Source organism: Protopterus annectens, chromosome 2.part0, assembly GCF_019279795.1.
Source record: "Protopterus annectens isolate FY-2018-M chromosome 2.part0, PAN1.0, whole genome shotgun sequence".
Lineage (NCBI taxonomy): Eukaryota > Metazoa > Chordata > Ceratodontiformes > Protopteridae > Protopterus > Protopterus annectens.
In genome coordinates this window covers 507,315,682-507,343,158 of record NC_056728.1, presented here as the reverse complement: position 1 = coordinate 507,343,158, position 27,477 = coordinate 507,315,682, and the positions used below count along the sequence as shown (strand labels likewise).

General features: G+C 40.4%; 1 protein-coding gene across 1 annotated transcript in view; it reads right to left on the bottom strand.

Moving 5' to 3' along the window:
* Positions 1 to 27,477, bottom strand: part of HOOK3 (hook microtubule tethering protein 3) — a 2,251,851-nt gene that overhangs the window by 645,289 nt on the left and 1,579,085 nt on the right. The window contains exon 15 of the mRNA XM_044060904.1: positions 16,870 to 17,010. Coding sequence (XP_043916839.1) covers positions 16,870 to 17,010 — 141 coding nt within the window. The remainder of the gene's footprint in view (positions 1 to 16,869; positions 17,011 to 27,477) is intronic.

Below are 27,477 nucleotides of genomic sequence, written 5' to 3'. Positions count from 1 at the left end.
GCGTCTGTATCTGCCTCTTTGTGGCCTGTCTGACACTGGAAAGGACCAATTTTTTGCAGGCCAGTTCCTGCTAAATCTGGGAGGTTGTACCTGTATGAAACCCTTGACTGTTTGCATAGATTTAGCTTTGTCCTCCATTTTCTTCAACATCTCTTCTGCTTTAACACCAAACAAGGTATCATGCTGTAATGGGGCATCTAATAATTCTGCTTTAACATGATCAGGCAGATTCTGTTCCTTTAACCAAGCATGCCTCCTAATGACAGAACCCGTAACAGCGGCCCTGCAGGAGGCCTCCTGAGAATCAAAACCACATTGCAAAGTATGCTTTCCCACTTGTTCAGCTGCATGCAATAAATCCTGCATTTCTTTGTTTTCTGCACATTCAGAATTTGTCAACATTTTCTGTTTTAGTAGTGACATAAGATATTGTTGATATTTAAGCATATGAAACTGACAATTTACGGCCCTTACAGCCAAGGTAGCACAAGTGTAAATCTTTTTCCCCATCTGTCCAGGGCTCTTGAATCCCTATCAGAGGGGATAGGGTTTTTTGCAGTGGACGCCTTGACCCATTTGGGACCCTGAGATACAGTTTCTGGGTCAGCAGCAGGGTTTTTATAAAGAAGTTTATGTGATTCAGGAACCCTGTAGTACCTGTCTGGCTTAACAGGAGCTGGTGGTAAAGAGTCAGGAGTGAGACTGGACTCTATAAATACATCTACAATATCTAAAACAGGAGAAATAGCAAGGGGCCTGTGCTGAGGTAGTAAAAGAAAATCTCTGAGCCTTTTCTTAGATTGAGTAATCTTGGCTCTCCCAATGAAAATGCTCCCTATTAATATGCAATGTCTCCCCAAAAGAATAATTCTCAGGAGGAGAGGCTGAAGGGATAGATTCTTCAGCATCCGAATACTCATGAGGAGGAAGAGAGTATCCCTGTTCAGAAGAGGAATCAGAGGAAATGGAAACCTGATCTGAAGATTCATATTCTGTCTCTTGCCTAGGTCTCTTATCTGGAGGAGGATGGGAACCCCTGATCAAAGTAATTAGGTCTTCGGCCATTTTAAGCATCTGTTTTTTAGGCATGGAGGCCTGTCCAGGGGAATGTTGTACTTGTTTCTTTGTCTTTAGAGGTGCTTTAGTCTTTGCCTTTGAAGCTGAAGTCGTTTTTACATATAACTGTGTAGGCCTGTAAACACCCTCAGAAGCCGATGCCTGCTCAGCGGCTCCGGACCCATCTGAGGGAAAAGTTTCCGAGGGTCCAATACCTTGAGTTTCCAGTGGCTTAGTCAGCTCCACGTGGGAGTCGGAAGCGGCCTGTGGCTCTGAGGTAGCGGGCGTCAGGGGCTGCGAAAGCGCCTCACTGAGAACCGGCGATTGGCCTAGCCGAAGCCTCGTCATTGGTTTTGGACCTCGGATGTCTGTTCTTTTCTTTGCCTTTGCGCTTTTTATAAATCCGGGTAGTCAGCTGTTCCGACGGCATTATATAATTAAATCTTCTGCCAAAATAATGGAATGCAAAATCGTACCGACGCTTAATAGTGTGTTGGTTAAATCTAGCACAAAACCGACAATTAGAAACGTCGTGGTCAGGGCCTAGGCAAGAAATACAGTAAGAATGAAAATCCTTATGAGGTATTTGCTTCCCACAAGAAGTACAATTATTAACTTTTTCTGACATCGGTCTGGAGCAAGAAAAAAGTTTCCCCAATGGGGTACTTAGCTTTAATGAAGACTTCGGATCTGAAATTCGAACTTGAAAATCTCAGGAGTCGGCCGACCGGCACTTAGGAACTGCTTTTGCTTCAGGCACAGCGTGGCAAGAAAGACTGAAGAAAATGGCGTTGGCTGCATCTTTTATACCCCTGGCATACTGACGTCAGGGAGGGGGGTGACAGCAACCGACTCCGGACCAGGACTTTGGAATTCAGGCCGACTGCGGGAAGCCTGCCAGCAGGATAACCCAATTGTAATGACTGCAACAGTGAAACACAATTAACATCATACATTTGCACAAGCAAATAGTTCATACAAATTTCTGTTCTTTTCCAGTAGGGTACACTGTGGTTACATTCTTGAAGCTCAGTACACAACATATAGTTCAACACACTCTTCTGCACCAGTAGTTTAATACCAGCATAATATAGTTTTCTTACATTTGTAAGACAAGCATACAAATCATATTCATATTTTACAAATGACATAGAATTGTTTACAAATTTCCAGCTAGCTGGGCTGGCAGCCTCACAGCCCCTATGGAAGGGCATGCCACAGCACTGTTGAACCAAAGGAAGCTCTGCTTATGGAGACAATGCCTAACATATAATGTGTATTAAAAAAAAGTACGAGTCTTTGACCAGGTGGCTGCAGCACAGATATCATCAATGGAAGTTATCAATGAAAAAGCAGATGAAGTAGCCATAGCAATAGCGGAGTGAGCTCTAGGTCGTCAAGGCAAGTCTAATCCTTTTTGAGAATAAATCAGTGAAATGCAATCAATCAGTAATCCATTTGGCCAGAGTAATCTTAGAAACTGCAGTTACGGAAAAAGGATACAAATAGCTCATCAGACTTCCTGAACTGGTTTGTTCTGTGAAGATAAAAATGTAATTGTCTGTGCACATCAAGCAGGTGAAGCATGTGCATGCCCTTATTTGTAAAAAAACAGAAATAAAACTGACAGTTGTATGGACTGGTTAATGTTAGTCTCCATCACCAATTTAGGAAGAAAGGGAGGGTTGGTCCATAGAGACACCCTGTCCTTAAAAAAAATAATGAGGCCTAGAGAATAGACCCTGAAGCTCAGAATTTTTTTTGCTGAAATGACCGCCACTAAAAAGATAGTTTTCCAAGAAAGAAACTTTGCATCGCATTTATCCACTGGTTCAGAGGGTTTTCTAAGTTAAAACATGAAGGACTGCAGTAAGATGCCAAGGAGGAGAGGGATCCTTTATTGGGGATCTGAGGAAAAAAACTCCCTTCATGAAGGCTTTACATAATCTGGATGAGACCAGAGAGAAGGGTTTGTTTCCAGCATGGAAATTGGAAATGGCTGTCAGCTAAAATTTAACAGCAGAAAAGCTAGCCCCTTCCTTAAAAAGGCTAACAAGAAAGAGAATAATGGCCAAAGTAGGTGCTGAAAAAGGATCAATATTCTGACTGGAAGCCCAAACAGAAAATCTTTTCCATTTGCTTCTGTAGACTTTCTTAGTAGAAGCCTTTTGGGAGGGCAGGATAATGGCACAAACTGCGAATGGAAGACTGGACAGACTGACTATTACTGGAAGTGGAGAAACCATGCGGTTATGGCTTCAGGGTAGGGAGACTGGGATGCTGAATTCCTAATGAATGAGATAGGAGATCCTGAGTGGGTTCCAGTATCCATGTGGGATACTTCAAGTGAGACCAGAAGAAGTGAAACCATACTTGACGAGGGCAGAAGGGGGCAAAGAGGATTACTAAGCTCTTCAGCCTGTATGCTTTCTGCCTAAACTTGGGAATTAGAAGAAGAGGAGAGTAAGCAGAGAGGAGAGCTGGTGGCTAATCGTGAATCAAAGCACCTTTCAGTGACTCCCCAGAGGGGGATCTGTGATCAGAGTGAAGTATTTGCTGCATTTGTTGTTGAGGGGGGAGGCAAATAGGATGCAGCAGGGCTGGCCCCAGTGGCTGAAGATCATGTTCGCTACTGACAGAGACCACTCATGGGGAATCAAAACGGACCTGCTGCGCCTGTCTGCTAGTGTGTCGATTTTCCCCTGAATGTCAGCTGCAATGAGAACGTGGTCTGAAATGATTGCCCATTCCAAAACCCTCGTGACCTCTCTTGCACAGCAGATAAGAGCGGGTTCTTTCTTGTTTGTTGATATACCAGACTACTGACATGTTATCTGTGTGAACTGCAACAGTCCCCAGAGGAAGAACATCCTGAAATGCCTGCAATGTCAGAAGGACTGCTCTCATTTCTAGGATGTTGATATACAACTTGGTCTCCAGAGGGGACCATGTGCCTTGGACCATCGTTCCCTAAGAAATTTCTCCCGGACTCCAACAGGGAAGCATCCGTGGTCACAGTAGCAAGTGGGGGAGGGAGGTTAAATGGTCTGCCCAGAAAGAGGTCATGGATTGGATCCACCAGCGAACATGATGTTTTCAGAATGGAGTGAGTCTTATGGGAAACGATAGGAACTGGTGTAGTACGGACCACTGTACAGCCAATGTCCACTGAAGGATTCGCATAAAGAATCTCACTTGAGGAAATTCTTGTACTAGTCTTGCTGGAGGGGATGGGTGAGATAGTACTGCCCTTACCTGATTTCTCAAGGATGTGATGAGATGAAGAGGTAAGGATGCCACTTGAATAGTATTCAATAGAGTCCCTATGAATGCCAAGGTCTGAACATGGACCAGGTTCACTTTGGCATGGTTTACTGAAATTCCTAAGGTGTTGGCAAAGTAATCCCTGGATTGATGGAAACACCTGGTATCCTTTGAGTCTCAAGCTGAGCTGCCACTACTGCCACGCATTTAGTGAACACCCTGGGGGCTGTGGTGAGAGCAAAGGGCAGTACGCTGAATTGATAATGATTGGCTCCCAGCTGAAAGCGTAGATATCTCCTAGACTCACCTGCCTATTTTAATGTGATAGCACACATTCTGGAGATCTATAGTGCACATCCAGCCATCCTTGCGCCGAAGAGGCAGAATGGACTAAACAGTAACCATTTGGAACTTCGTCTTCTTTACATATTGGGTCAAGTTGTTTAGATCCAAAATGGGTCTTATGTCCCCTGTTTCTCTGGCACAAAAAAGAAATGGGAGTAAGTTCTGAATCCTATCTGTTCGGGTGGGACCTCCTGGATGACTTCTGTAGCAGCTTGCATATTTCCTGGGTTGCATCTTCCCTCTGACTTGATGGAACATCTGGAAATTTTTTTCTTTGGACAGGAAAAGAAAGGGAAAAGTGTACATAGTAACCTCTGGATGTGATTCATAGCACCCATTAATTTCTTGTGATACTTGTCCAGGCATCTATGTGCAAGGAAAAATGACCCGACTGCCTCCAGAGGCAGACAGTTGGGCAAAGCTTCAGGAGCACTGATTGGGCCCATCACAGAAGGAGTTTCTGAAACCCTGATTCTGCGGATGCCCTCTACTTCTGGGGTGAAGTTGTCCATTGAAACCTCCTTCACTGCTTCTAGAGGAAGTATGCCCATGCAAATCTTGACAAGGTCCCTGAGATTTATGGAACCACATCTTCTTACCAATCTGTTGGTTTCTACAGAATGTACATTAAGGGGTAGAAAATTTGATTCCTATGACAGAGTCTTTCCCTCCTGTTCAATGCAGGTGAACTCAACTAACTGACAGTCTGCACAAAGAGCCATCAAAGGGGGCATTAAACTATATGAAAAAGTTATAAACTCCAAACAGCAAAATAAAGTGACAGGAGAAATAAAATATGAGTCAAAGTTGCAAGCAAATCCCCCCCCCCCCCCAGTTACTCATAGCTGCTGCAGGCAATAAAAGTCTCCTGATTTTAAACACAAATCCAGTAGAAAATAATGATCCAACGGCGAAGTAATATCAAAGATTTAATAAAAAGTGAGTGCTTTCGCGGTACACATGACCGCTTCATCAGACTTTAAAAGTGCGTACAATAGAGCAAGCTGTTTAAATACTATGGTTAACCAATCACAACTTTAAGCAGCATAGTCATTAAGAATTAAAAGTGTATACACACACAAAAACACAATGATAAACATTCTAAAACACAGGGTTAAATTCAAATTCTTTTCAGTGTTTAAGTGCACGTGCTTTTAAGATAGGTTTAAGGGAAACTTTACTAATTAAACCAGGTAGTTTGCCTGCTTTAAAAAACATTATCCTTTTTTGTTAATTTGCTTTTGTAATGTTCTTTATGTCCCCTCCTCTCATGCTCTTATGCATAACTTCAGAACAAAGAATTTAAAGACATGTTCATTACCCTTTTCCATGACATGTTGTACTAATGCACTTTGACTTATTTTTGATATCCCTTAAGTGCTCCAATATTCTGTCTTTAAGGCTACGATTATTCTTACCTATATAAAACACATAGCATACAGTATAGAAAGTAAAATAATGTTACTCATTGTGCAGTCTGCGTAAAAAATAAATTCTAGCCTTACATCTAGTTGGTGGTGTGTAAAGTGACTGCCACTAAAAATTTGTTTACATGCTTGGCAATTTCTACAGGAATATGTGCTTACCCTGTCAGAATATATAAATCTCTTATCACTGTTGGCCTTATAACACAAATGTCTCTTCAGTGACTTGTTATTAATAAAATAATAACTTGGATGGGTTTGTTAATTCATCCTTCAATTCATCTACAATACTCAAAATATTCCAATTTCTTTTTATTATAGTGCAGAAAGTGCCTATGTCATTTGAATATGGTAATTTTACTCAGTGTTGTTAATAGTACAATTATCTGTTTCTAACCTCATATTATTTTCTTGTGTTTCTTCATGTTCACCATATGATTTACATTTAGTAGCCCTATAACCCCATGCATTACTTATGCAATTATTTAAGTCTATTTCTTTATAACTTCTATCGAGGAATTCCTGTTTCAGGTCAAGCAGAGCTAGTTTAAATTGTGAATCATCACTGTACAAGCGCATGACACTATATACTTGTCCCTTAAGTACATTGTGCTTTACGTGGTTAGGCTGCACGCTCTTATTATGTAACAAGTTGTTCTTTCTCATGGGTTTTCTGTATAGGCTAGTTCTAATTCCTTGTAGTGCATCTTTATTCACCTTAACATCTAAGAAATCTATCTCTTGATTTGAATATTTGTAAGTGAATTTCAGAAAATTGGTGGTGTGATGTAAATATATAATAAATTCCTTTAATTTCTCTTCTGTATTATTCCATAGCATAATTTCTCTTCTGTATTATTCCATAGCATAAAACTATCATCCATGAAACGAACGTACCATTTTATGGAATCTTTATAGTTGTTTCAGTGAATTTCATTAGTTTCCCAATGTGCCAGGACCAGGTTGGTGTAGCTGTTGGCACAAGGTGTGCCCATAGTTACGCCAACCTTTTGTAGAAATAATTATCAAAGGTAAACACATTATTCGCCAAAATAATTTCTAATAATGCACATAATAGCCTAACTTTATTAGAGTTCATACCTTTTTGGCTCTACACTGGATTTGTGTTTAAAATCAGGAGACTTTTATTGCCTGCAGCTGTGAGTGACTGGGGTTTTTTGCTTGCAACTTTGGGCATTAAACTATGCCTTAATGGGTTATGCAAAGTCAAACAGCCTCATCCAGGAATGTCTTCTGATGGCTATGCCTGCTGGCAGCTCATGAAGCACCCTCCACTGTGTGGGAGATCAGCCTCATCAATGCACTAGAAATGGAAAGAACAGTGGAAAGTTGAGGAGAATCCATCTTGAAATCATCCTCAGACATGGAATCTGAGACAGAGTTTGAAAGTTCCTTTGCTCTCTGCAGACAAGTGCAGTGTGCCAGGTAGTTCAAGGACATCAGCACGAACGTAGCTGAGGCATACACATACGTTTCAAATCTGTCCATCGCTCCTGACTCCCTGTTTAGTGGATGGACAAAGGAGCTTTGTTCAGCAAGCTCCTTCTTAGTGGCTACTACCACAACAACTATGGCATCAACCGGGATTCCTTTGGTCCAGTGCGGTCAATCAGACAATCAAAAGGGGGAACTAAAAACTTGCCTGGGTGCTTGGGGATAGGCTCGACAGTGTCTAGTTCCTTACAAGCTCGGTGTGAAATCAGGTCAATAAGTTCATCCTCTGGGGGGTGAACCCAAGACGTAGATGGGCCAGCATTGAAAGTCTCCAGGAACACTGACTCCTCAAAAGAAGGAGATTGGAAGACCATCCACCCTTCTGTCGGAGGATTTCAAGGATGTCTCCAAACAAGACATCAACAGCTGGCAATCGGGGCGACCCTTCTCTCTCATCAAAATCAGTCTCTTCCATGACAGACTCCATAGATGAGTCTATGTACCTCCTCTTATACATTCTCTTCAGAAGAATCCTCTTCCATGGGGTGTTCATGAGAGGTGTTGGAAGCGGGGGGGATCCCTCTGGGGAAAAGGTGTGGAGGCTTCCCAGAACTAGCTGACCCTGGAGAGCAGGCATGACTGTCTCACAGCTTGGATCCAATAAGGGAAGTTGGTTAGGATCCAAGTTAACAGAGAACAGCTCTCTGTACAAAGAGAAAGCCCTCTCTATCACCTGAAAAGCTGGGAGGCCTGGGAAATCTCTCTCCCCCCTTCCTCGGAGTAGAAGCCACTGAAGACAGGAGGTCAGGGCCATCCCTACATCTGAGCCTTACAGGGAGAATCAGATCTGAGCTGTCTAGGGCCGAGGCTCCAAGGGGATGGGATGGATTCAATAAAGCAGAAGCTGAAATAAACTCCTCACATCATGCTCTGACATCTCGGATCAGAGACCTGCTCTGATCCAATGGTATCATAGCAGGGCTGGTCAGGGACACTGTTAGAGTCGAGGTGGGAAGCTTCCTGGGATCCAATGCTGAACCTCTCTGGGATATCACATCCTGGGACTCTGAAACCATGGATCAGATTGGAGAAGGTGAAAGAATTGGCTGGGCGGGTGCACTCAAGGATCCAAGAGAGGACGGAGCTGTCAGGACTCCCATCTGGATCAGAGTCCTGAAAAATCTCTGCATCATCTTGTCCACGTCTGCCTCTGTCAAACTCTTAAGACCTGGACGATGCTGGCCTGGAATGCTTCCTCGGCATTTGGAGCAGTTGTGTAGGTAGAGCCAGCGATACTGGTTTCAAAATGTACTCAGGACTACAACCTCTACTCTGAACTATGACGGCTTTGGATCCGAGAAAGAGGAAGAAGGTAATGAAGAAATCCTCACTGGAGTAGAGCCTGTCGGATTGAGTCTGAAGAAGACTGTGGATCCAGTGGCGGCCCAAAGGACTTCAGATCCAAGGATCTTGGATCCGAAACCTTCCTCATTTTTTGTAACGGCTCTGAAGGGGGTATTGTGGACTTTAGAAGAGCCCATTTCTTAGGATCTGAGGAAGACTGAATAGTTTTGGAGGGAGTTTGAGCCCCAGAAGAAGCCAGCAGTAAGCCTTTCAATATTAGTTTGTTGCACCTGGCCAACAGAACCCAAGGGTTAAAGGTGGCAGAAATAGTACAATCAGAATTCAAGTGTTCAGCCCCCAGGCAATATACACACTTGCTGTGGGCATCAGAGTTGGGAATCTTATACCCACAAGAAGTGCACTTCTTAAAACCAGTAGGTTTGTCGGACATGTTATCTATCAAAGTTTAGATGTAGCTAGGAGAAGTGTACTGTAACTCAAAGGAGACAACGGGTTTAACAAAATCCAGAGATAAACAAAAATAGCAGTTTTTTTTTTGTTTTGAAACCTAGCAGGAAGGAGAAAAAAGAAGACCTGACTAGAAGGAACAAAAAAATGACACAGAACGGCACCAAAGTAGGAAAAAAATAGAGAGAGAGAAAAAACCCTGATTCTAGTGGCAGCTAAAGAGTAGATAATAAACTTAACAGCTAACGAAGAAACTTTATGAAAAAGTTTTGCATACTCAAGAATTGGTAATCTCAATCTTACCACCATGGCAGTAAAAGACATCAGGGTTTTCGGGATTGGAATAGAGCGTTATGGGTAGAGGGAAGAGCTCGAGAATTGGATCCAAAGTCATGTATATGCGGCCGACTCAGATCTGAGGATCAGATCCTAGACCGATTTGTGAAGAATGAAAAGCACATCATCAGATTAAAATATCAACAAAAGTAGTAAAGGCAGAAAGAAACAACAGAACACTTGCAGTGGAAGGCAGTTGGAGAAACAGTGCGTAAAAGAAATCTCCTCAGCTGCTTGTGCCCAGTCCACACTGCATTCAACACCTTTCAATATGGAAAAGACTTGGATGGGTAGGAAGAAGCACTGCACTTTGCAATAAGGAAGAGGATAGTCAGTCTGGGAAAATTTAATGTAGCAAGCAGTCCTAATACCAGTTGTAAGTCTTATTTGTTCCTTCATCTACGATTCCAGATCACACAAAAGCCTGGTTCAATATTTTAACAATTAAAACCCGTTTGACGACACAGAAGCATGGTGTTCATCTGTGCTTTTAATTATCCAAGTTCAAGAACACACTCAAGCTGCTGGTAGGGCTAGTTGGGAAAGATGGGATGAAGCAGATGACAAACATCTTTTCCTTCCTGAGGAAAAGGATGTAGGGAAACTTTCCCTGGATGACCTCTGGTGGAGCCTATGAATCTTACAGGCTACCCCAGGTTAAAGCAGGGTATGGCAACAAAGACCTGAATTCACTGCACTAACCACTTTTACAGCTAGGTTAATAAACATCTGCTTCATGAAAGAAGGCTCCCAGGCTTTGCGTCTACTATTCCTCAAAGAATCTCTTGCATCCTGTCCTAAGCACTAAGTTACCATTGAGGTGGACCACCTTAAAAGTTGGGGACAAACCAGGGAAGGGATATGTCTGGGGTACCCATTAAAGAGAAAATGGGGAATACAGAGTACTATGTGTGGGGAAGAGAACCTTCTAAGGTTATAAAAAAAAATACAATGGAAACAGTCATAAAATAGGATAAGTGTGTCAAAATATATGCCATGTTAACGGCCATTCTGGAGATGGCGTTCTTCTAGAAATGCTACCCAATCCCCCCTCCCCCCATGACTAGCTTCTCCCGGACTTTCCAAGATACTGTTGTTAAAAGACCTGTAGTTATTTCCCCAGATTTTGTTTTGTCCTCCAACCAATGCAACATTACAACTGTTGTTTTCTAGTTCAGCAGCAAGTCTAGACTAACCAGTGACGTGACGAAAACCTCTAAGCAGGGGATCTAACAACATACTAATCAGATTTCTGAGGAATACGGGATGCAGCCCATGTGGCACTTGTAACTTCGTTCTTTAGAGTAGCCAGTTCCCTCTGATACCCCCCTCCATACTTATTCTGGTATGTGTACACAGTTTTCCCCATACTACCCAGCATTCCTCCCAGCACAGTACCTTCCTGCATGCATTAATTTGTCAAGACTGAGGCAAAACATTCATGTAGTTCTGCTTTTTCCCATTCTCCAGTTCTCGCTCTATTCTTGCTCAGCCTAGTCAGTTCTGTTCCTCTCATCTGTCTTTGCTCCCAGTCTCTGAACTATAACCCAATGTCTTAGCTTTGTGCTTTTACACTTCCTCTAATCTTAATCACACAGTGGGATGATCACCACTAGTCACTGATGCCTTAACTGGGATGCTTATGGCACCATACGCATTAGCAAGGAATACAACCAGAATTACATCTTTTTTGATACAGTCCTGTATCAGCTGGCCAAACCCTCAAGGCCCAAGCCTTGTGCCAGTTCCCACTGTCTCACTGCCCTGGAGCCTGGAATCTCCCAGTCCTAACAGATTTGGACCCCTCATGGTTATAACCACCTACCTCCTACCTCACTACCTTATTTGCTAATCCACCTTCTCATCTCCCTCTTGTGTTCTGTGAATATACTGCATCAATCCTCCCATTATTCAGCCTTTATCGACCTTAACTGTCAGGGCACTTAACATAGCTTCGAACCCTGGCTATGCCATTGCCCATTCCTGGTTTAGCATTTTTCTTCCTTTCTAACCTCTCATCTGATGCCCTCTTTTATGCAGACTGCTACTCCACTACACTTTTTCCCTTCAATATCATTCCTGAACAACCCATATATCCAAGCACCTCAGTGTTCCACCCTCACACTGTCACTAGCCCATGTTTCTGTAATACTACCATTGCCCATCCCACCACATGCACGGCACCTTTGGTTTGAGCTCCATATTCCTACCCAGACACTTTGTAAAGCAAAGTAAAACTACCCAGTCATGGTCTGAGTTACCTTCGTTTTGTTCCTTTGCTATATGCTGCATCTCTCTCTTTTTTTTTTTTTTTTTTTTTTTTTTACTTTGTCTACTGCTTAAATACTTTCCTTATTCTGCTTTTGGAAGACAATGAATTAGCTCAGAAACTGTTGTAAATCACCTTTATGAGAAGGCATGGGCTCATCCCATGGGACATCCAATCCTTCTGAAAGACAATACAGCTGCAAGTATACTTACCATAACAACAGATATTTGAGAAGTACTCAGTGAAACAAAATCATAACTGGGTCATATCCCGCCTACCAATGTATTCATTCAGAGGATAGGGAGAAGTTATCTTTGCAATCAGCTCTTGAAGATCTGCTGTAAAGTATTTAGTCACATAACATACATTCTTCAGAAAGTATCAGTATAACACTAAATTGTAACATCTGGATAAATTCACAAGGATTGCTACCAATACCCAAGGGAGACAAAAAGTTAAGAGAATCACTCCACAGCACATTTTTGTCAAAGCCTGTCCTGTCATTGCAGAATGCATCCTCTCATAGTGTTTACTGAAGGAGTGGAATATAGACCATATGACAGCTTCAATAAAATCTCATGCAGAAACACTTATGAAAACTACTACTGGCATTTCTGTTGTCCCAGGGGAATGTGCTCTTACAGTGCTTTGTAGGTGATTATATTTATCATAATAAAAAGCAATGAGGTGAGCTACTCACTTCATTAAGGCCTTACTAACTAGGAAACTTTCTTACCCCTTCTCTGAATGAAAGGGAAACTGTTCGTCTTTCCTATTGCTTTTGCTGTTTTTCCTAGAATAATATTTAAGCTGCCTTTGTACATTTGGTCATGAATATCACTGCTAGATGAAAAGACCAATTAAGAGACACTGACACCACAATTTAAGTGTACAAATCACTGCTGTGTGTGTCCCGAGCAGATGGTAAAGGATATTTTTGACAGGTGCCCAGAACTATTCCCCGTTTTCAAGGAAGTTAGAAAAATTTGTTGAGATGTGCATACCTCTTAGAATAAGAAATATGGACAAAGCCATGAAAAAAGTGGTACAAATAGGAACAATTTTTAAATACTGCTCTTACAAACTTAGAAAGTTGATAGAATAACAGGTTTTGCATTAGCATGAATTTTCTGAAGGGTATGAAGTCTAAAACTCAAATGTCTGCCATTATTTTCTAACTTCAATTCACTCTATCTAAAGCTAAGAGGCTACCAGTACAAGCCAGATTCAACTTTCTTACTGGCACCTTCCTATTCAAAATTCTCTGTTAGAACCCCTTGCTATGAAACTGATCACAACCACAAACTACAACCTCAGAAGCCGAGTGAGAGGTGGCTACTCTTTACAAACTGCTTCTATCAAATTAAATTATACTAACCATAGCATATCAAGTCTTGCCCTCAAATTATGGCACTTACTTTCTCTGGACTTAGTTGAATATGCAGACTAATCTTCATGCCTCAGTTCAATCAGTATTTGTGAAAACAGTCTGAATGCAACTGTGTGACTAATTGACATGTTACATAACTCCACCTCTTTCAACTGTATGAGCCTACACATAACTCTTCTCTCACACAGTCTCAATCTCAGTGCACACTACAATGAATGGAAGGGGGTCTTACCTTCAATGACTTGCTTCTTCTCATTAAATTCTACTCTGACCTCCCTCACTTCCTCTAACTTCTTTTTTCTACGTACACCACAATCTCCTCCACTTAGTTGATAATTTTATTTCCTTATGCAAGGATGTACACATGCAATATTGTGATTATACAAAGATTACATAGTAGAAAAAATGAATATTAGGCAATGGACCACAGCAACAAGCATAAAATCACCAGTTTTTATTCATGAATAAAAACTGGTGATTTTATGCTTGTTGCTGTGGTCCAGTGCCTAATATTTGTTTCTTCTACTATATATTTTTTGTTGGGCACGGTTCACCCCTTGGGAGTTATATTTTTATTCATTATACAAAGATTGTTTGCATTTAGTACCTACATTTCCTTCTACATAAATGAACAATGTACTGTTACTGCTTCATGTAACCCAGACTGAGCCTGCCATTGGTCACACTGTGATCAGTGTTCCCCTCTGGTAAACAAACTAACTAAATAAAAGGATACTCTATCTCTTCCTTGTCTGTAGGATAATCTGGGGTTTCAGTCTGGTTCCCTATATACGTCAGATGCACTACTGCTGCTGTATACAGTTGTTAATATAACGCTGATGCATTTTGGATGATGTCTAGTGTTGTGAATATAATGCTAATACCTCACACCTGTTTGTTATGCCTGTCTAAATCCTCAATATTCATCCTGAGTACCTGATAAACACTTCTCCATATTCCCTCCCATGTCAGCTGGTTCTTCAACAAGAGAAATGTTTTTTTATTGAAAACATAAAAAAACTGCAATAAAATAAGAAAAAAAGCACATGAAGAAAACAGAAGAGCTATATAAACCAATAAAAATGCTAGACTTCACACACAGCAACCTGTCCACAAAAAAAAACTTAACTCACACCTTTTTTGCATACTTCCAGTTCACACCCATACCTTCTTATGGTGCCTAGAACTCTTTTGGTTCTGTCTCCTTTAAGTGACTTACCACCTAATAATACGCAGCATTAGAAAGGGAAAGGACAAAATGAAACTAAAACTGCTTGTCTAGGATATCCTGCAATGAAGAAATTAATCTTTGTCAATTATTTATATTTTCGTATCTATGTTCATATTTTCGTAACTGAGAGACCTACATTTCATTGATGTTAATGGTGTGAATCACCAATGTGAGTGACAGGGCAATTCACTGACAATGCTAGTTTGTATCACACTATGCTGGAAATATGGCTGGTTTGCTAGAAATTATAAAAATTAGCAATATTTCCATGTGCACTTAATACTTCAAAAAACAAGTGACTTATAAATTGTTACTTGACATTAGGTGAAACCTTAAATGATGTTGAAGAAAACTGTCTTTAATATTTGCACTGTAAATTGCACATCTTGAGAGATATCCAGTATTACTGGCCTTGTTAATTATAAAATTAAAAATACATTTTCATAGTTCTCCCGTTCGCTTCTCGGCTGGAGTGTGGGGAGCACCTTCTGTGTGGAGTCTGCATGTCCTCCCCGCGGTTGGGTGGGTGTTCGAAAGACATGCGTAAATGGGCGTGCCTTCTTTGAAGGTTGAACGTCGAGCTGGCACCTCGGCGTTCGTGAAAATCTACTGCCAATCATTAGCGGACCGGAGTTCTGCTGTGGCGACCCCTAATCGGGAAAAGCCGAAAGACAACAACATATTTCTGTAAATATCTCAATAACCATGCAGTTACAGAGAAATTTCTTGCCGTCAAGTGAAAGCTTACGTCTGGTTAACAAAATGTTCTATGTATGTACGTTTAGGTTGTATAGTTTAAGATATGAAAATTTGTTTCGGAAAGTTTAGAGAAATATAATTTGTGTGTTGTATGCATTATATTACAGTATTTATACAAAAGTCTGTGAATGCACTGTCATTGTAAAGAATATTACTGAAAGCATTGCTATTTGCAGTTTTAATAGCTTTTATTGCTCACAAAATATTTATGTTTATTTGTATCTTATGCTATTTAAGTTATTTTTCATAAAATGCTCTGGAATGCAAGGTGTGTGTAGGCTGCTGCAGGTGTGACGTTCCACACCACAAAGATATTGAGTTAACATGAAAAAATCTTATGAGCACCACCCAACAACTCAGACAATTGTCTCTAGGGGTCACAAAGAAAAATGTAATATTTACTTTCTGCTATAATTGGTAACTTTGAAACCTCCAGAGGAAAGTCATTCAATAAAATTACCAAAAAAGTATACAAAATCAATCCTCAAAACAAGTCCATTCTAGAAGTTGTCAAGAAAAATGTAACTGCTTTTCCTCACTACCAAAACACAGACTAGTTTCCACCTTATTTTACAGTGCACAAGCATTTCCCTTAGACCTCATAAGAGAAACACAATAGCTACCTTCAAGTCTAAATATAAGTTTATAACTCCAAAAATAAAAAGTTTAGCAATCTAATAAAACATGAAAAAAAAAATCCTCAGATATCAATCTTTTCTGGCACCTATATCAAGATCTCCAAATGACTTCAAACAAAATTATTCCTGGAGTGACTGGTAATAGGGTTTCTGGTTTTGGTACAACATGAAACAAGATGGGTTCCCCCTTGCAGTTGGATGTGTAATACTTCATCAGGCAGTGATGAGGAGTCTCAGTGACAAATGTGCATGAGCTGTGATTATTCAGTGAGAGTAAAATTATTAGTCAGCTTTGTATTTATTAGCTGGAGCAATATCAATATGTACTGAATGAGCAGTGAGACAGAAATATAAACCTGTTGCTTAGTTCATGCAATAATTTCCCTTTCTTCTCTAATCTATCACCAACTCTTCAAATGTAAAAAAATAAAGTGCCAGTACTAATACAAGAATCCTAAATTTCTACCTCTACATATAGAAAATGACCGGTTATCAATCACCATAACATGTTAAAGTAAAATTAAACATTTTATTATTTTGAAGTATGCCAAGTGAATACTATAATTTTTCATGAAACAGAGAAGCATTTGACTGCTATCAAAAGCAGGAAAAGCACTTAAAAGGACAAAGGGTAAAGCTCTCTTTAAATGAAGTGTATGCCAACCAAAATTATTAATGGTCTCAGAGAAAAATATGCAATACTTCAGATGAGAAGGACTTCTGACTGGCAGAAAAAAATAGTAGATGGTAGACACTGGATAGATGAAACCTAGTTATCGTAATATAGCAAATGGCTTCTTTGAAAAAAAAAATTCAAAGTCTTCTACCCAAAATAATGATCATGGCAATGTAATTAAAGGCTGAAAACTGGGATCAAAAACATTTCTTACCTGTTTTCTGTTTCTAGTTCATTCTTTTTCAGGTCTGCATCATCTAGCGATCTCTGTAGCATTAACACTTTTTCATTGTCAGACCTTTCCTGATTGATCTTCAACATTTTGTTCTCATGCTGAAGTCGGATTAGTTTTTCCCTTAAAGAAACAAATCTATATATTAATACTAAGGGGAATATGCATTATTATACGTATACAAGTACACAGAACACATAATTTAATCCACCTGATTTACATGTCGACATATAATTCCTTTAGAAAGCTAAATCTGTCCATAATGCTACAGAAGCACAGATTCTGAGACTAAGCAAAGTACAGTTGTGTACACTTACCATAAATGTAGATGTTCGAGTGTCTTCACTGTTGCAGTCATGACTGTAGGGTTCTCCCCTGCCGGCAGGCAGTCCTCGGTCAGCCAGAATCCCAAAGTCTGGGTCCGGCATCGGCTGTTCAGCCATGCTCCCTGACGTCAGAGCATCAGGAGTACAAAGCTGACAGCCGACGCCATGTTCTCCAGTTTTTCTTGCCCCAGATGTCAGGTGCTCCAAAATGAGAAAGATCCCATACCCTTTGCAAATACACCTCAAAAGAAGGGTGAAGAAGGGAACCACACAAAAGAAAAAATAACAGGGGACAGGAGGAGGGAAACCCAGACTGCAACAGTGAAGACACTCGAACATCTACATTTATGGTAAGTGTACACAACTGTACTATGTTCATAGTGTTTCACTGTTGCAGTCATGACTGTAGGGTTGAATACCAAAGCAGAATAAAAGGGAGGTGGTCATAAAGAAGAGGGGGTGGCTAAAAGGTCCTGCAAGACAGCAGAAGCAAAGCCTGCCCTAGACTTAGAGTAAAGAGGTAGATTGTAGTGCTTGGAAAAAGTATGCACTGAACTCCAAGTTGCAGCTTCCAAAATGTCTTTGGTAGGAACTCCCCTGAGGAAGGCAGCTGAAGTGGCAGCAGCTCTGGTAGAGTGAGTCCTTCTACTCCCTGGGATTTGCTTTCCATGGTGTGAATAGCAAAATCTGATTCCATGAGCAATCCATCTGGAAATGGTCTGTTTTGAAATAGCTTTACCATGGGAATTTGAAGGATAAGAAACAAACAATTGCTCTGATTTCCTGATGTCCTTGGTTCTGTCCAGGTAAAAACGTAGTTGTCTGTGTACATCCAAGGAATGCAAGATCCTTTCCCCCTTATTTTGAGGAGTGGGGAAAAAAGTTGGCAAGTGAATAGTTTGATTTAAAGCCACTTTGGAAATCACCTTAGGCATAAAAGTAGGATTAGTCCTTAAAGACACCCTGTCTTGATGAAAAATAATATAAGGTTCCACAGCCATGAGAGCTTGCAACTCCGAGACTCTCCTGGCAGAGGTCAGAGCTAACAGGATAGCTGTCTTCCAAGATAAAAACTTGATGTCAGCTGTGGCAGCAGGCTCAAAAGGAGGTAAGGTGAGTTTTTCCAAAACATAGTTGAGATCCCAAGCAGGAATGGGAGGAGATCTAGGGGGCCTTAAGTTCTTAGCTCCTCTGAGAAACTGTCTCATGAGCTGGTGGGAAAAGATAGGAGTGTCTGTATTATAATGAGCAGAAATAGCAGAGACATGTATCTTTATTGAAGAGAAACAGAGACCCTTATGTAAGAGGTCTGTAAGGTAAAGTAAAATCAGAGGAATGTTAGGAATAAGAGGATCAGAATCCTAAGCCTGCATCCAGGAACAAAATCTTTTCCATTTTCCTGCATAAGATTTTCTAGTGCTAGGACGTCTGGCTTCTAAAATGACATCCATAACCTGCTTGGGTAGGAGAGAATGAATCAAAGACCCTGGATTAACCAGGCCGCCAGGCTGAGAGTTTTGACATGGGAGTGCAGAACCTGACCCTGGTGTTGGGACAGAAGGTTCGGAGTCTGTGGTAAAACCCAAGGAGGTTCCAGACAAAGGTTTTTCAGTGTTGGGTACCAAAACTGTCGAGGCCAATTTGGGGCCAGCAAGATTATCATCTTGGGCTTGTCCTGTTTGATCTTTAATAATACCCGTGGAAGAAGAGGAAGAGGTGGAAAGGCATACCCCGAGAGGTTTCTCCAACTGAATGATAGAGCATCCACTTTCCAAGCTAGTTCGTGGAATGTCCTGGTGCAAAAAATCTGTAGTTGATGACTGAGGTGGGATGCAAAGAGGTCTATGTGAAGACATCCCCAGACTGCTGTAATCATCTTGAATATTTCAGTGTCCAGCATCCATTCGTGTGGGTCCGATAGGTTTCTGCTCAGACTGTCTGCCAAGAAGTTTTGCTTCCCTGGTAGAAACTGAGCTTGAAGGTCCAGTTTGCAAGCTAGAGCTGTGTTCCAAAGATTCATGGCTAGTCTGCAAAGGGGATAGGAATGAGATCTCCCTTGCTTGTTTATGTACCACATAACTGTGGTGTTGTCTGCCTGTATCAGTAGTTGTCCTGGTTGTAGAAGATTCCCAGGCCAACAGAGCTTTCTGAATGGCTAACATTTCCTTTAAATTGATATGCAGGTGCTTCTGATCCTTTGTCCAAAGGCCCTGCAGACAGTTGCCCTGAAAATGGGCTCCCCATGCATAATCTGAGGCATCCGTGGTTAGTATCTGAGTGGCAGGAGGCAGACAGAAGGGTTTTCCTTTGTTTAGAGTACATGCCTTGGACCACCAAAGGAATTCCTTTTGGAGACAAGGCAGGATGGAGATCTGTATGTCTAAACTGTGGCAATGCTGAGACCATACACTTTTTAGGTACCACTGTATTTTCCTCATATGTAGTCTTGCATATGGTACAAGAAGGATGCAGGAGGCCATGTAACCCAAAGCCTGCAGGAATCTCCTTGCAGATAGCTGAGTTAATGTTGCCAAGGTTTTGAAAGTTGAAGCCAGCTGTAATTGTTTTTCATATGTCAGAAATGCCATCTGGGTTGTTGTGTTTAGAGAAGCGCCCAGAAAAATGATCTGTTGTGAGGGTGTCACATTTGACTTTTTTATGTTTACAGTGAATCCCAGGAACTTGAGAAGATTCTGAACAAACTCTAGATGCTGGAGTAAGACATCCTTGCTGTCTGCCTGAATAAGACAGTCGTCCAGATAAGGGTAGATTTGAATTCCCTTGAGTCTGCAATAAGCTACTACTGGAGTCAGGCATTTGGTGAAGACCCTGGGCGCAGTAGACAATCCAATGGGCAGCGCAGAGAATTGATAGTGCCTCGATCTGGCCTTGAACCTGAAGTATTTTCTGCATTCCTGCCTGATGGGAATGTGTAAGTATGCCTCCTTTAAATCCAAAGTTACCATCCATGCATTTTTGGTCAGCAGTGGAAGTAGCTGCTGTAGAGTAAGCATCTTGAATTTTGGTATCTCGAGGAAAGTGTTCAAGACTGACAGATCCAGAATGTGTCTCCATGAATTTTGCTTCCTGGGGACTAGAAAGAGCCTTGAGTAAAAACCTTGTCCCCTCTCTGAAAGTGGAACTAGTTCTATGGCTTTCATAGCCAAGAGAGCTTCCACCTGGTTTAAGGCCTCTAACCATTGATGTTTTGGAAGATCTGGCCATCCGCTTGGTCTTGGTAGGGTATGAAAATGGAATTTGTAACCTCTTGAAACCACATCCAGAACTCACTTGTCTTGGGTTATACGAGTCCAATTTAGGTGAAAAAGAGAACGTTTTCCTCCGAGAGGGGCTTCCAGGCAAGAAGTTCCTGCAGCCCAACAGAGGGAGTCATTGAGTCTGTTTTCTATGAGCTTGCGACCTATCCTCTCCTCCCCTAGGGGTGGAAGCAGTCCACTGTCTTGATCTATAAGAGGCTTGTGTTTGAGGCCTTCCTCGGGAGTGTCTGTATCTACCCCTCTGAGGCCTGTCTGAATTGGGAAAGGACCAATTTTTTGTAGGCCAATTCCTACTAAATCTGGGTGGCTGTACTTGTAAGAAATCTTTAACTGTTTGCATGGATTTTGCCTTGTCCTCCATCTTCTTTATCACCTCTTCAGCTTTAGATCCAAACAAAACATTATGCTGAACAGGAGCATCCAATAATTTAGCCTTTACTTGATCTGGCAAATTTTGTTCCTTTAACCATGCATGCCTTCTAATGACTGTGCCAGAGGCAGCAGCCCTACAAGAAGCCTCTAAGGCATCAAATCCACAGTGTAAACCATGCTTTCCAACTTGTTCAGTGGCATGCATTAAGTCATGTAATTCCTTATCCTCTGCACAGGCGGAAATGGAAGTTAGCTTTTGTTTTAAAACAGACAGGAGAAATTGCTGGTATTTCAGCATATGAAACTGACAGTTTAAAGCCCTAATAGATAAAGTAGCAGAAGTGTACACTTTTTGCCCCATCTTTCTAAAGATCTGGAATCCTTTTCAGTGGGAATGGAGTTTTTAGCAGAAGCGGCCTTAACCCCCTTAAGACTCTGAGAAATGGTTTCAGGGTCAGCAGTAGGATTCTTGTATAAAAACTGGTGGGAATCAGGAACCCTATAATATCTGTCTGGTTTAACAGGAGCTGGAGGAAAAGAGTTAGGGGTTAAGTTAGCCTCCGAAAAAGCATCATCCACAATATCCAAAATAGGAGGAATAGCCAGGGGTCTATGTTGGAGAAGAAGAAGAAAATCCTTTAGTCTTTTCTTAGATTCCGAGTACTCCTGTCCTTCCCAGTGAAAATGTTCCCTCATTTCATGCAAAGTTTCCCCAAAAGAGAAATCCTCAGGGGAAGAAGCTGAAGGAATGGATTCCTCAGCATCAGAATCCTCATAAGGAGGGAAAGAATATTTCTGGTCAGAAGAAGAAACTGAAGAAACAGAAGCCTGATCAGAGGAGTCATAATAAACTTCCTCCCTTGGCCTTTTATCTGGAGGGGGATGTGAACCCCTAATCATAGTAAGTAAGTCCTCCGCCATCTTAACTAACTGTTTCTGAGACTTGGGTGCTGGATCAGAAGAGGCCTGGGCTGCAGTCTTTGATTTGGAAGGAGTCTTTGCCTTTGTCTTTGGCTTTGCCTTTATTAGAAGCTGAGTAGGCCTGAAAACCCCTTCGGAAGCCGGTACCTGCACAGCGGCTCCGGACCCATCCGAAGGAGCATTGTCCGAAGGTCCTGCAACAGAAATATTCAAAGGCCTAGTTGGCTCCTCGTGGGAGTCCGTTTCGGCCATCGGTTCCGAAATGGCCGATGACAGGGGCTGCAAAAGCGCCTCACTGATGACGGCCGAACCTGAAGCTGGCTCTGCTTGTACAACATTGTCTGATTTGGACCTCAGAGGCCTGTCTTTATCCTTGCGTAGTTTGTGAACTCCGGTAGCCGGAACTGTATCAGACGACATTTTATAATTAAAACGCCTACCGAAGTAATGAAATGCAAAATCGTACCTTCGTTTAATCATACGTTGATTGAATCTAGCACAAAACCGACAACTAGCTACGTCGTGGTCAGGGCCTAAGCAAGGAATACAGTAAGAATGAAAATCCTTATGAGGTATTTGCTTCCCACATGAAATACAATTATTAACTTTTTCTGGCATTGGACTGGAGCAAGAAAACAGTTTCCCCAACGGGGTACTTAGCTTTGAGTAGGAGAAGAAAGTCTTCGGACTGAAGTACGTTTATAAAAAAATTGTCAGGAGTCAGCCAAGCGGCACTTGCGAACTATCATCACCGCACGGCAAGAAAGACTGGAGAACATGGCGTCGGCTGTCAGCTTTGTACTCCTGATGCTCTGACGTCAGGGAGCATGGCTGAACAGCTGACGCCGGACCCAGACTTTGGGATTCTGGCCGACCAAGGACTGCCTGCCGGCAAGGGAGAACCCTACAGTCATGACTGCAACAGTGAAACACGATGAACATCCCTACTATTTGCTGTCAAGTCTATGCTTCCATCCACTTAAAAATGGAACACCTGAAAAAACTGCCAAGTTTGAGAGTCTGCAGATCATGTGTCATTCACTAGTCTACACTGAGTTTTACAAATGTTGTTCCTTCTGATGTACTTCATATTCTCTGAAAGAAGCTGGCAAAAGTGCCAACAGATTACTGAGATAAAGACCGTTTACAAAAAGACGTTTTGCAAGTTTCAGTTCCTGGCCAAGTTACTCCTCCCATCTCCACTCCTTCAATGAGGTAGAATCTAACATTTCCAGCTTGGCTATCAGCTAATTAGTCAACTTGCATGACAACAAACATCAACAAATCACAGCCCAGTGTGCCACTAAAACTGTTCCCTCATATGTCTTTTCACTTCTGAACAGCATTTCCCAGGAATTATTTCTAAAAAAAAAAAAAAAAAGCACACACTTTAATCCAGAGTTTAGGCAAATCTATCCATTTCTTAAAAATCACACAGTACAATGTTCAATTTGAATTGCATTCTGGCTACACAAGTGGTTATCTTTGCATAGTTATTCTGTTATAGCATAACCTAAGCTATGGTATTTACTGCCAAGTTTTATATAACAATGAAACAGTTCTCGGTTACTTCTTAACAATGACTTCCCAAACCTCTGATGTGACCCAGTACTTTGTTACTTTTGATTTATGCAGTTTGTCTTAGTTGCATACTTTTAGCATATTTCTTATCCTCTCAGCAACAAACTCATGGAGAAAGCTTCCAAATCAGATAATTTTGAGAAAAGCAATACTACTGATTTCGTAAGGTTACAAAATAAGACTACATGAATTAACATTCATTTTCTGAAAGAAAAAAAAAGGAAAGTAGGGACACTTATGGGGTATGCAGATAAGAGATCTGACACTCCTACTCATCTGTTCCCCACTGCAATTACCACAAATCGCACAGGCATGTACATACTTCATGAAACACATAGAAACAGCTGTAGCAGTGATACCATACTTCAGAGGCCACTCAAACAATGAACTGACAAACACAGAGCAATGTATGTCTTAATCAAGCGACGATAAATTCGCTAGGGACCACAATGAGCACAGTTTTACTCTTCTTTCATTTCACAATGCATAACATTCACACCACACTTAAAGGCACACCCCCACTCCTCACAGACAGCCACCTACACCCACACAACGTACCACTCAACTTTGAGGCTTTTCCCACCTCTCTGCAAAACACTACTATAATGTTTTTGAAAACGAATGATGGATCCCAGCTCAGGACTCCCATTCTTACCTATTGGAGCCAGTCCACTGCACTTACACAAGTATTCCACTCAGCAGGGCAGCATGCAGATATCAGTACAGATTTGCTCCATAGTTCTTGCACCACACACACATACATGGTTAATGTGGGCAGATCTGTTTGTTCAATGTCTATATTTGTCTCCAAACCCAGTCAAAAACTGCTGGTACTGTTTAAATGCATTTTAGATTTTTTTTCGAAAATACTTAATTCTGGAAAGAAAACCTCATCCTCCATAAACAAACGTGAAAGCTTCGCCATCTCTCTCTTCACAATATTGCTCTTTTGAAATAATGGATGACAGCTTTTGAAGTGTAAAAATGAATTTCTGTATGTTTTCTTACAATGAATATTTGTTGTATATTTTTTCAATTCTCTATTTTTGCTAATGGTGACATTCAGATCATTTATGTTATCATATAAGTGAAACTAAAAAAAAAGTCACATTATTTAAAAAAAATCAATAAAAATATTCAAAGCTAAATCCCATTTCCACAAAACCAGGATGTCATCCAAAAATCTAAACTATTTCAATACATAACCAAACACGGGAGACTTTAATACATACTGCTTTTCCCATTCTGCCAACACTAATTTGCATAAATGGCAGCTAATTTGGATCCTACAGCTACTCCAGATACCTGGCAAAAATACTCTCCTTCAAAATGTAAAACATTATTACTCAAAACCATACCCATAAACTCAGTTAAAGTTAAAATATCTGCATTACTAAAATTTACTTCTTCACTCAAAATATTCAAAAAATAGCCAATCCACATTAGTGAGGAATAACAGTAAATAAGTGGATCACATCCATGGTAACAAATACAATATTACCTTCAAATGGTATATTATTAAATTCTCTCAATAAGTGTGAAGAGTCGCACACTATATGTTTTCTTCTCAGTACTGGTTTACATTTAATATCAACATATGATGCTAAAAATTCCATTTAAAATTTTCAGCTGCCACTACAGGTCTTAGGAGAGGATCCTCCTAATTTTTGTGTATTTTTGGTATAAGAAAAATAGCTGTTTTTTCCATCTGAAAATAAATATGTCATCCTGAATCACAGCCTGGCAGACCATATCTAATAACTGAAAATCCAATTTTGCATATGCTGTATTAATGTCACTTTTTGAAACTCCACTATACATATGCTCATCATTCAATAATTCAAACATCTTTTCTTAAATATTCAACATAATCCATTACTTCCACCCTACCTCCCTTATCGGGTTTCATAACCCTAATAGTTTTGTCACACATGAACTGTTTCAAAATGACACTTTCATTTTGGGACAAATTAACAAAATTTGGTCTTCTAATAAAAAAAAATAATCTTGATATGATCTTCACATACTCTTTCAAAAGTACTGATAATTGGATTAGGGGGTAGAATAAGCAAATATTTAAGTACCTTCATTTAACATAATTCTTAAATGCCTTTATTAAATTGTCATACTTTAAACAATGACAAAGTTACATACAATAAAAGAAAACAAAAGTCACATTTTTCATTATGTTGATGTCTTGTATATACTTTCTTTTTAATTACATACTCCAACATTATATAAATTGCTCAGTTCCTACATTCTCTTAGTAACGCTTAAGCAAATTGTATTTGACATACAAAATATTATGAGAGAGACAAAAAAAAAAACTGGAAGAAGGATTTTTAGAAAAAGTAAGGAGCAAATTACATAGAAATACATGAAACTGGGTATGGTAGCTCAAGAGTGAGGACACTGGGTGTTTGGTCACCTTGGAGACTGAGGTATAACTTGTATAAATTCAATCACCACCTCCTACTAAAAAGAAAACTCAGTGAAAAAGAAATCCATGACTAAACTGAACTGAAAAAAAGTTAAAAGCCAAAACTAGAGGCTGGGGCAGCGGAAAGCGACAGCAACAATTCCTATTGCTTCTGGGCCAGAATGTTGGGCTCAGACTGCGATGTGTGTGTAGTAATATCTAAGATGTCAGGTCACATGCAAAATGAGAGCTCTTCCATAGAAGCAAAAATAATCCAGATGCATGCAGAGATCTTTAAGATAAGCAGTGTCCTCACTGAAGACATCAGCACAAATAAAATACAGAAACTCGAGGAGGTAGTATCACAGTGCTTGGATAACTTACTAGAGTTGAAAGAAAAAATATGCAGAGCATGGAAAGACTCACAGAGTTAGATACACAAGACTAAATGTTTCAAAAAATAATTGAAATGAAAGATCTCGGAGGCAAAATACCTGCTTTGCAGTGATCTCAGAAAAAGTTAAAGGTAGAAACTGTCTAGAAAGTAAAAGGTGGAAAGTAACTGAGTGTAAAGGTACAAATCACTGAAAAAATACTCAGTCAGGCACACTGGTCGTCCAGAAAATCCAAAAATCACTGGACTGCAAAAATAATGTAAAATGAATCCTTTAATGTATCCAATACACCAACAGATTTAGTGCTTTCATTCCTCAAGGAAACTTCATCAGAATAACACAGCACTAAATAATCAATCCTTAAATAGTCAAATTAATTAAGAATAACAACTCTCCACTGCTCAGTCCCCAGTCAAATGACTTGCTAAAAAGTGTGTTAAAAGTATAGCAACAATTATGCCTCAAATATAAAAATACTAAATACATATATGTATATATATTACAAAATGTATACTTATTACAAAATGTATAAATGTGGTCAAGTTACTGGAATGTGAATATCCTCAACATAAAAAAATTATTAACAGGGAAACTAAAAAATACAGCATATAATAGCTTATTCTATTTTAAAGCTCTTTTGTTCAAAGCTGGTAAAAGAGTAATGTTCATTTAAACCAGGGGCTGAGCAGGCACCAAACTTTAGTTGTCACATTAACTCACAAAACTCAAGGCTCGTTTCCCATTCTCCCCCTCTTTGAAAGGGTTGTAGAGCAGGTAAAACCCTTTGAAAGAGGGGGAGACTGGGAAACCTTTAACACACTTCAACTTTGTAAGAGAATTTATGGTGCACCATAGTGGCTATTCAGCTAATAAAATTTCACTAATCTGTTCCCTTCTTGAACTTGTTCTCCATAGTAATGTATTTATGTTTAATGATGAGATCTACCATTAATTATCAGAGTAGCTATGGGAACACAAATGGCTAATAGCTACGCCAACACAGTGTTAGCCAGATGGGAAGAAATGCATATTTTTGCCCCGGGAATGGATAATTTTGTACATCCTGATTTATTTTTCTATAAATGCTTTGTAGATGACATAGTACTGTTGTGGACAGGAGATAGAAGTGCATTGGAAATGTTTGTTGAACACCTATGTAGTACAACTGAGTCTCTTTGCTTTGACATGTGCTGCTCGAGCAATGAGATATATTTCTTAGATGTGAAGTTGTTTAAAATTAATAATCAAATGCAAACTACAATTTTTAGGAAGGCTGTGCAAACTACCAGATATGTTCA